The 11,970-nt window shown below is 41.2% G+C and overlaps 1 protein-coding gene across 2 annotated transcripts in view; it reads right to left on the bottom strand.

Annotated features, from left to right (window-relative positions):
- Positions 1-11,970, bottom strand: part of opcml (opioid binding protein/cell adhesion molecule-like) — a gene marked incomplete at its 5' end in the record, with an annotated part of 326,376 nt that overhangs the window by 70,151 nt on the left and 244,255 nt on the right. For both annotated transcript variants that reach the window (XM_080529955.1, XM_080529954.1), the window contains one exon: positions 10,089-10,324. In XM_080529955.1, coding sequence (XP_080386081.1) covers positions 10,089-10,324 — 236 coding nt within the window. The remainder of the gene's footprint in view (positions 1-10,088; positions 10,325-11,970) is intronic.

Here is an 11,970-nt window from a genome sequence, read left to right as displayed (position 1 = left end):
ACCAGAGAAACATGTTCAACTCATTGATTCTGGTAAGGTACGTATCAGTTGAACTTGTTGAACCAGTTGTTGTATAGTTGTAAACATTTCCTTAATTGCTGCAAAATTGCATTTGCATAATTACTATTTGCATATCAGTCAATCATAAACATTGATTGTTTTTTTTACATCCTCTCTTGTAAATGGCAATGTGGGTTTGATTGAATTCACCACTTGGCATCTATTGATGTCTACAGCCAACAAATTGTATTTGTTTCTACTGAGCTAATGATCCAACTCTAATGACCAACCGACGTTATTAAACAAGCAGAGATCCAATTGGTTGGTTATGTCTTCAACAACAATACAATGTTACAAATCTTCTGAATGGATCCTGAATGTGTTCTCTCTGCTAGCCAACATCTACAACACATTGTGCCTAGGTAGATATGTACAGTTAAGGTAGATATGTACAGTTAAGGTAGATATGTACAGTTAAGGTAGATATGTACAGTTAAGGTAGATATGTACAGTTAAGGTAGATATGTACAGTTAAGGTAGCTATGTACAGTTAAGGTAGATATGTACAGTTAAGGTAGATATGTACAGTTAAGGTAGATGTGTACTGTTAAGGTAGATATGTACAGTTAAGGTAGCTATGTACAGTTAAGGTAGCTATGTACAGTTAAGGTAGCTATGTACAGTTATGGTAGATATGTACAGTTAAGGTAGATATGTACAGTTAAGGTAGCTATATACAGTTAAGGTAGCTATGTACAGTTAAGGTAGATATGTACAGTTAAGGTAGTTATGTAAAGTTAATGTAGATATGTACAGTTAAGGTAGCTATGTACAGTTAAGGTAGCTATGTACAGTTACGGTAGATATGTACAGTTAAGGTAGCTATGTACAGTTAAGGTAGATATGTGTAGTTATGTAAAGTTAATGTAGATATGTACAGTTAAGGTAGCTATGTACAGTTAAGGTAGTTATGTACAGTTAAGGTAGATATGTACAGTTAAGGTAGATATGTACAGTTAAAGTAGATATGTACAGTTAAGGTAGCTATGTACAGTTAAGGTAGATATGTACAGTTAAGGTAGCTATGTACAGTTAAGGTAGATATGTACAGTTAAGGTAGATATGTACAGTTAAGGTAGCTATGTACAGTTAAGGTAGCTATGTACAGTATGGTAGATATGTACAGTTAAGGTAGAAATGTACAGTTAAGGTAGCTATGTACAGTTAAGGTAGATATGGACAGTTAAGGTAGATATGTACAATATGATCTATACATCTCTGTTGTCCTGTCTCCCATGAAAAGGCTCCGTCCTGTTAACACAGCAAAGCTATCCGGTACACTGGTATTAAGCCATGTTTCAGAGAAAACCATAATGTTGCAATCCATAAACCTCGTCTGTGGGGTAATATGGACATTCAGTAACTTCAGGCAGGATTCAATTGAATGGGGGAAGTGTGTCCAAACTTGTGACTGGTACTGTAAGTATAATGTTGGCTATAACAGCGATCCAGCTACCCTCATTATTCATCACAGCCAAAGAATGCGAGCCAAAAAAAACGCAGCAGTTCACCTTTAAAACATTCCCTACAAATTATATTTCCAGTCTACATTTCTACATTTGTATTGCTGTTATAATAAATAAATGTTGATCTGAGTCCTACCTACTCAACTCGATTATGCTCAATAGTGTCGGTGGTAATCGCTACCGGACGTTTTTTGAGTAATCGCATTATTTTGGTACGGTCCACGAGATGTGTGACCTGGTTTGAGTGGTTCTCCAGGGCCTGCTGTCCCCTCCTGGGCCGTGGTGAACAGATGGCCTGTCACCCTCAGCCCTAGCACCTCTCCTGAACCCTGTCCTGTCCTCTCACTCCTGACTCATGGTCTGCCGTGGTGTGATAGCCCTCTATCCCCCGGTGCCGAGCAGGGTTATTCATAGCCAAACACACCACCGCAGTTTCCTGTTGGAGAATCACACCACAAACTACCACAAACTAAGTATCATATTTCCGATGTTTAGCTGTTACCATGGCGTTTAATGTCATCATTCATCAAAAATTATATTAGTCAGGGTTAGGGCAGTTTTATTTCTATGTTGTATTTTGTTGTATTATAGTGTATTATTATTATTATGATTATGATTATTATTATTATTATTATTATTGTATTGTATTATACTGTAATGTATTGATTTTGTGTGGACCCCACTAATAGTAGCCAATGGTTAATGGCTAATAGGGTCCAAATAAATAAACAAACAAACAAAAACCACAGCAGTTTTTTGTTGTAGAATCACACCACAAACTACCACAAACTAAGTATCATATTTCCGATGTTTAGCTGTTACCGTGAGTTTAATGTCATTATTCATCGAAGCAATACAAATGTAGACCAATGTAATTTGTAGACAATGTTTTAAAGGTGAACTGCTGTGGTTTTTTGCTCGCATTCTTTGGCTGTGATGAAACATGAGGGTAGCTGGATCGCTATTATAGCCAACGTTATACTTACAGTACCAGGCACAAGTTTGGACACACTTCCCCCATTCAATTGAATGGGAAAGTGTGTCCACACTTTTGACTGGTACTGTAGAGAAGCACCTGGCTGAAGTTACTGGAGGTCCATATTACCTAACAGATGAGGATTGTGGATTGCAACATTATGGTTTTCTCTGAAACTAAAAATAATATTAGTCAGGTGTTTAACATTATAAGGCAAGGCCAGTTTATTTGTATAGCACATTTCATACAACAGAGGCATTTCAAAGTGCTTTACATACATTATTAAAATACAGCAAGAGGAGCATAGTAAGAAAATAAGGAAAAAGACATTGATAGAAGTGTTTGTGTTTAATCATAACTGGTGCAAACCATGAAGGTTTTTAGCTTAGATTTAAATATTTTAAGGGTTTGGGCCTGTTTGATTTCTTCAGGGAGTTTGTTCCAGGAGCATGCAGCAGCGTGACTGAAAGCTGCTGCACCGTGTTTTGTTTTTACTCTTGGAATGATTAGCTGATTAGCCTCAGCTGACCTTAGGGACCTTGCGGGAATATAGGGTGGGAGGAGATCTGATATGTATTTTGGTCCTAGACCATTTTGTAAGCCTTTCAACGTAAACGTTGTAAACGGTTCTCACGCTCAGTAGGGGGCTGGCGGTTGTGTCAGTTGAGTGACTGAAGTCAGATTATTGATTAAACAACCGTGCACTTTAACAATCATCCTCAAACAGCCGAACTGTAATTCATTTTAACACCCCGCCCCCCCCCCCCCCCCCCTTTAATGTACCATTACAATCATATCAATATTTCTAAGGGATAATTGAGGTTAGCAAAAGATTCCTCACACGTCTAATTTTGCACATTACTCTGCCCTGTCACTTGTTATTTGTTTGGCCTTCTGGTGATTGTTCCATTGAACCCTGTACCCACTGTGACAGTGAGTGAAAAAGCAATTACTCTCTCAGTGGAAACAACAGGTTGTTTCACGGGCACTCCGCTCTTTCTCCCAACTTTTTTTGTTTCCCAGAATTATGTTTTCAGTTGCCTCACTACAGGGGTGGAAATAGGCCACTAATGACAATCATCTGTGCTTGTATCTGTAATTACAATCTGTAATTAGCTGTAACCTAGTCTCAAACCTAGTCTCTGTAATTCTACGGTATTTATTTGTGTCCTATTGCGTTAAAGTTGGCCAATCTTTCGGCGATATACTAGCGCTACAAAGTACTCGATGCAGTCTCCCTCTCTGAGAATGTGGTCTACGAACTCAAACTCAAACGGCGCGACAGAATCCACTCAAATCCACTGGTGCAGTGGACCTACCCACTACAAATCCACGCTATGGGGGCCTATTGAAAGTAGAGTACGGTATGCGGCGACTAAGCTTCACTGGATCAAAAAATATCGCTTCTGGTGCTCTCTGCCTCTATGCCCTATGCATTGAACGCAGTTGTCTCTCTGTACTCTCTTGTACTGTCACCATGGAAGCAAGGTAGCCTATTCCAGGTGGATATAAATGGACAAGGTCACTTCAGCTGATTGATGTTTGACTCTGGAGGCCTTCTTCTTCTTCTCTGTGAAGTTTAACACAGATCTCTATTTCAATGGCAGCGTAGAGGGTAAGGCCTGCGAGGGGCATTGCACAGGTCCACTGGAGCAGCACCGGTCCCTATAGACGACCTGCCATAAAGGTGGGTTCCACTGGCTGACTCCTGTATCCATTACTTTACTACCCCGGGCTAATTTCACATGTATGCCACCCGCAGCTGGAGCTGGAGTGCTCTCTGCCGAGCCGCACGCCTGCTGATCTGAGAGAGACGAGCCACACGCCCGGTGATCTGAGAGAGACGGACCCTTTGAGTGAGAAATAACCGACTTCTGAGAGCCATAGATAATCATCTATCAACTACTGTAGTTGCAATTATCGGGCGGCAAATCGTGACATTAGAATTATAAGGTTCTATCTAAATTTTTGTCAAAATTTAGTTTTTTTACATAATCTGATCCATTAGGTGTTTATTAATGCCTGTGTGGTGTTATTTTTAAAACGTTGACATTTTTGAGTTAGTAATTAATAAAAATACAAAGGTTCCATCTCACAAAACATAATGGAATGTAAAAAATGTGACGCTCAATATCTCTGAACTGCCCTAAACGGAGATAGAACCTTATCATTCTAAGCTCACGAAATGCATCTGGAGTGCTCTCTGCCGAGCCTCACGCCTGGTGATCTGAGAGAGACGGACCCTTTGAGTGAGAAATAACCGACTTCTGAGAGCCGTAGATAATCTATAACTAGTTACAATTATCGGGTGGTGAATAATTAATGTATGCCACAATTGGCAACGTGTAAGGATTAAAGGGACTGTTGTACGATTGTTTTTGATAGAAAAGCTTGAAATGTTGGTGGATAGAAGCTATCAGCTAACAGATTGTTAGCATTGTTTTCATAATTTAAAAGAAAAAAAGTGATTACTTTTTCCCCTGAGTAGAGGAAACCAACATGTTTACTCCTATGTACAGCTGTTTATTGTACATGGTGAGGTACATTACATATACAAAGTAATATAAAGTACCTATAATATAATATAAGCTTGAACAGCTAGTGATGACCATTAGTTGCATGTAACTTCACTTGCAGCCCCAAAAAACAACGTTTCATTCTGTTTTGACAAAAATGTGCGAAAGCAATCGAGAAAAAACAGTAATTCCAATGTCATTATTGCTTCACATTCCTGTTATCTTCCATCGTCTTTCAACGTAGGTGTCACGAATATCCGAGCTTTTCAACTACTTGCCTGCTTATTGAAATAGACTATGCATACATTGCTCTACAGTGTGGCATTTCTTGATTATGTGAAGAGAGTGAGCTCTTTTTTTTTTATCTCTCACCCTTCTGCATCACCATAGATCCTTGACAACTTCATAATGCTGACAAGAATCACAATCGGGGCCTGAGTCTCCAATGGATCTGTGTGTGGCAGTGTTATGTACGTACACACACTGTCATACACACACTGTCATACACACACTGTCATGCAGATCACGATTTCAGGCTGAGATACGTCAGACGAGGATGAATATGTAACGGTCCTGTGCAGCCTGGAGAAGCATGGTGAATCTGAGACAGTCGCTCGACAAAACAAAATGTGAATGTGAAATATTCCAGAGATGGATTGAATTTAAGTCAAATTAAGTTGGGCTTTTATTGTTTATTATGGATCGCCATTAGTCACTAGTGGTAAAAGGTAGATGGTAAATGGACTGACTTACATAGCGCCTTGTTCCAAAGCGCTTTACAACGGCCTCTCATTCACCCATTCACACACACATTCACACACCAATGGCGGCAAGCTACCACGCAAGGCGCCGGCCGGCTCATTGAGAGCAATTTGGGGTTCAGTGTCTTGCCCAAGGACACTTCGACATGTGGCTAGCCGGGGCTCGAACCACTGATCTGCCGACCATGTGATCATTAGACGCCCAGTCTCAAACCCAGTCTCAAACCAAGTGAAACCTAGTTTCAAACCTAGTCTCACAAACCTAGTCTTATTAATAATAATAACTTAAATGTAGGGCCTTTCACAAACCCAAGGTCGCTTTACAAGGGAATGGGAGTGGGACAAACAGAACAGAGCCAGAGAGACAAAACACACAAAACAAGAAACAGTAAAAACAGCAGAAATAGAATAGATTCAGTGCTGTAAAGACAAAGTACTGTTCTGTAATGTTTGCTTTGTTTTTCTCGGATAAAGGCCAAGTGCGAGTTTCAGGTTTCTGTCTGATGATCCCGCAGATTCTCCTTGACAGTTTGTCCCCTGTTAAATTACCACTGATCGATGTCAGCGATTGATATTTTGATGTGGTATACAGGTTCTTGCATAGAACAGATAGATACGATGTACATTATGGTGTTTCAGAAGAAACTTGATATGCAAGAAGAAGATCATATAATCCTGGGGTGGGTTCAGCTGAAATCTATTCAGCTGAAAAAACAAGTGTGTACCTTAGCATAATAATACATGTTTGGTGAAAATGAAAAAAAATACGATTATGACAATCCGACTCCTACGTCTCATACGCGTTGATTAAATAACTGAGGTGGCAGAGAACAATGCGGTGGCATCTGAGGATGGGGGAGAAATGCTAAATCATTTTCCATGGAAGAATGTCACGGCTAAACGCAGCGTGAAATATGTTAGCATGAGGTGCAGACGGGGACGGTGGGGGGAGCTGGGATGTGGCTGCTGTGAACTGAAGCCCTTATACCCGTGAGACACACACACACACACACATGCACGCACACACACACGCACCCACGCACACAAGCATGCACGCACTCACACACACATTCTCTCTCTCTCACACACACACGCGCGCACACACACGCACGCACATTGTTACACAAACACACACACACATGCACACACACACACACGCCCTTATACCCGTGAGACACACACACGTACGCACGCACACACACACACACGCACGCGCACACACACACACAAACACTCACAAGCATGCACAAGGACATTCTTACACACGCACGCACTTACGCACGCACACACACCTGCCCACACTCACACACACATACATTATCTCACATACACACACACACACACACATTCTCTCACACACACACACGCACCCACGCACACAAGCATGCACGCACACACACACACACACATTCTCTCTCTCACACACACACGCGCGCACACACACGCACGCACATTGTTACACAAACACACACACACATGCACACACACACACGCCCTTATACCTGTGAGACACACACACGTACGCACGCACACACACACACATGCACGCGCACACACACACAAACACTCACAAGCATGCACAAGGACATTCTTACACACGCACGCACTTACGCACGCACACACACCTGCCCACACTCACACACACATACATTATCTCACATACACACACACACACACACACACACACCCCACACACACATTCTGTTGCAGTGGTGGACCCCATAAGGCGTCTCCTCAGATCTGGCAGCGGACCAGTAGAACGATGTTCATGTTGTACACCAACTTAAAAGAGTTTGTTCAGTTTCAGAGGGTCGTGAAAAGGACAGATACACAAGGGAGAAAGTATGTCATCAGATAGAGAATAAAGAACTGGATATGTAATTCCTTTATGTGTTTTTTTTAAATTTATATCCCATGACTCCATCTTGGATATCTGTCCACACATAACAGGATTTAATTATAACCAATGCTTGTCAAATGCATCTGCTTACAAGCAAAACACTAATAGCTTTATACTAGCTTATCCTGATGTGATTTAGAACTTGTAAGGATACTGGGTGGTAGAACGCACATACTGTATCTAGGAAAAGTCATGAAAGAAGGGTCCTGATAGAGTGCAAAGATAAAGTGCAAAGATATACAAATGTTTTTACTCACAGGGTCAAAGGACCCCACCTTGGATATCTATGTCACAACGTGATGGGATTTAAATGGTAAAATGGTAAATGGACTGCACTTATATAGCGCCTTTTATTTGCTGCTCCAAAGCGCTTTACAACGGCCTCTCATTCACCCATTCACACACACATTCACACACCAATGGCGGTAAGCTGCCATGCAAGGCGCTGGCACGCTCACGGGGAGCAATTTTGGGGTTCAGTGTCTTGCCCAAGGACACTTCGACATGTGGCCAGCCGGGGCTTGAACCGCTGATCTGCCAACATGGTGATCATTAGACGGTGGCTCTACCTCCTGCGCCACAGCCGCCCCAATTTAATTATGACCAATGCTTGTCAAACGCATCTGCTTCCAAGCAAAACATTATGTGTACAAAGAATAACTTAATAATACCGTAGCACAGTAGGCTACATCCCAATCAATTATCAATTAATTAGTTAGTAACAATGTCGGTACACATTACATTTGTTCTGTGCTCATGGACTGACTAATTTATGAAAACATAAAATAAAAAAATAAAAATCCTAAAGCCGCTACTAATTAGTGCATATCTAATCTTTAAAAAAATAAATAACAGACACGTATTTCATTTATTTATGTATAACTGTAATTAGTCTCAGGGCTAAGTACAATAGGTTAATGAATAACAGATAATACTGTTAGGTTTTGTTGGCGATTTTAAAATAGGAAAATTAATATCTCTTCTGGCCTCAGCTAAATTACTGTTGGAGGGCCATGTTGGCAAACACCGTCGAGTCAAGCAGTTATGTGCTGCTTGTTTGTTGTTTTAGCTGTTACATTATGTTGTTTGTTGAAACTTTAGTACTTAATCAGCCACGATGTGAGTAATAAAAAAAGTGTTATATCGTTGCACTCGATCGAATTTCAGGACCCTCCTTCCATGACTTTTCCTAGATATGTGAGTTTTAACCACCCAGTATCCTTACATTTTCAAAATCACTTCAGGATAAGCTATTTATATAATGCTATTTTGCAGTTTTTCTGTGTAGGAAGCAGGCTAATTTACAAGCAGCCAACTAGTGTTTGTTGTGTGTAAATAGCAGCTTTCAATTGTAAAGAGGCGGCTCTTATAGAAGGTAAAATAGGCTCGGCTGTTCTACTGTTAGTCTCCGTTCTCAAACGTGTTCAACGCGGTAACAACTGACACAATTAGTTATCCTCACTCAGGTTGTTTTATGTCAGTTGAGTGCGTCTAAACGATCTGGACCTGAAGTCGACGGAGAGCAGGGGTGCTAATTGTTTTTGGAAACAGAGCATGATGAGGGACAATTAATCCAATCCAATCTGTGCGTGATAAAAAAGGTCCAGGTATCGACGGCTGATTTAGCAAGGTCCTCACACTGAAACGTGACCGAGGCTCACCCAGTCCCCCGATCAATATGTATCAACGATCTGAAACCTAACCTAGATTAACATCCCAACAATCACAGGCTGAGATTAAAATATATCATTGTTATAACTCGACACTGAAGACTGAGGACTAATGACCAGACTGTGTCACATTTAGTTGAGTGCGTCCTCTGTGGCTCAGCTGGTAAGAGCATGGCACTAACAATGCTTAGGTTGTGGGTTTGAATCCCACTGGGGACCATATATACTGACACATGTATGCTCTCACTGCAATGTAAGTCGCTTGGATAAAAGCAGCAGCTAAATGGCGTATATTATTATATGTGACACAGTCTGATCATTTGGGCCGCATGTCGGCAACCAATCAAAATGTTCTGACTTCTTTAGAAACTCTGAACTACATTTCAACCTTGTTGAGAATCACAACACAAACTCGCTAGTCAAGCCTAAACACTGCAACAACACAATGGATTGGGTGAGTAATCCCCCACTGCTATCTAGTTAACTAGAACTACTTTACATTGTTAGCAGGCTCACAAAACAAGCTGTGTTAGTTGACTAGCGATGTGTCGTTGATTTTCAACAACGCGGAAATGTATTAACATTTTTCGAAAGAAAAGTCAGATCATTACATCGGATCCCGACATGAGGACCAAAGCATTAGAACGTGTCACATGTGCATTTACAAAACTCACATTACAGACTGTAAAAACGGTAAAAGAAACGAGAGAGAAATAGCGTAGCTATTAGCGTAGCCTACCTTGGACGATGAGGTGCACTTTGGAGGACTTGGGCTTCTTGTTGGTGAGGATGGAGCAGACGTAGGGGCCCTCGTCGTGCAGGTCCACGTTCTGGATCTTGATGCTGTACTCGGTCACGGCCGTGTTGTCCATCAGCACCACGCGGGGGTCCAGGGACCACTTCTCGCTGCCCGCGAACAGGATGGTGGTGCGGTTCAGCCAGGCCACCCGCGATACCTTGCTGTCCACCGTACATCTGAGGGAGGGAACAGGGGAGGAAACAAGGGAGAGGATAGAGGATGAATATTTAAAAATACACCAGAAATTTGATTCATTCACTCGACTGTGTCTCAGGAGGTAGAGCCGGCGTCTAATGATCGTCAAGGTCGACAGATCGACGGTTCGAGCCCCGGCTGGCTACATGTCGAGGTGTCCTTGGGCAAGACACTGAACCCCAAAAAGTGCTCTCAATGAGCGGGCCGGCGCCTTGCATGGTAGCTTGCCGCCGTTGGTGTGAATGTGTGTGTGAATGGGTGAGTGGGAGGCCGTTGTAAAGCACTTTGGAATAAGGTGATATATAAGTGCAGTCTGTTTACCATTTACTAAATCATATGGTCGTATACGTTTTCACCTCTTTTTCATTTGAAGAGTATGAATTAAGTGGACACCTGCTATTATGATTCACACCAATACATGATAACATCTTTATTACTTACGAGAAAAGTTTCTACCTCCAGATTTGGTCAAGTATGTTAAGTGTATACACACTCTACACAGACATATAACACATACAAGTCAAAAGTGGCTCTTAACTTACATGGAAACCAAACACACACTAGAATATTCTGTGAGTGGTTTCTGTAACACCACAGTACAGTGTGTGTCACCACACTACAGTGAATAACATTAACATGTCGGTACTTGTGAACATTTACATTTACAATTAGAATCTAAGACAAGTCCCGATTTGCATATCCTTATTATTCTCAGAGTAGCAGCCACTGGAAAATATGTTGAACAATAAAAAATAAAAAAAGAATAGTCGACACAGTTCTTCTCTTTGAGTCCCTGAGAGAGAATTGGTAACAAAACAACATGTGATTCATATTCAGTACAGATTATTGGAACCTAACCTCCCTGCCTAACCTTCAATCCAATAGACTTCAGTGAAGGAATATCATAATGTTCATAATACCGTCTCTACTCTCTCTGCATACCAAGCAGGGGCACTGAGGAGAGGGAGAGAGACAGTGCTCTGTGTCAAACAGGCGTTGTAACTAGAAACAGATTTTGAATATTGGAGAACTGTGCTTCTGAATAAAATAATACAATTTGAAATGCAAATCTTGGGGGGTCGAACATAATTGATTTTAATTCCATAAGTACTCGTCGAAAACAACAAAATAACATTGTTGTTTGTTTGAGAATGAATGGCAAACATTTCCATATAATATGCTCTCGGCACGTACGTCTCCATATGTGAGGGGGTTGAGGTCAAGTGTTTTAGTTATACAAGTTATAAAAAGTTATTCTGAAATATTTTTGTTGTGCAATACTTTATCTGACGAGAGGAGGAACATGACATAAAATCAATGTAACCCAGGCAATTATGGCAACCAACTGCATGAAATACATACAGTATACTGTTCTGCAACCCAGTTGTTACACTAAAACTAAACACAGTATCAGGAGTAGCCTTTATATTGATCGGAAGATTATCTCAAACTTTTTTGGGGCAGTCCCACTCATATTCGTCTTGTTATTGATAGAGAGTAGTAGAGATTTTGGCAGGAAGGATGGGTGAGAGAGAGAGAGAGAGAGAGAGAGAGAGAGAGAGAGAGAGAGAGAGAGAGAGAGAGAGAGAGAAGGGATGACATGCAGGATATGTCCACGGCCAGAAAC

This window comes from Nansenia antarctica, assembly GCF_963989245.1.
Source record: "Nansenia antarctica genome assembly, chromosome: 4".
Classification (NCBI taxonomy): Eukaryota; Metazoa; Chordata; class Actinopteri; order Argentiniformes; family Microstomatidae; genus Nansenia; species Nansenia antarctica.
This window is presented reverse-complemented; position numbering and strand designations above follow the sequence as displayed.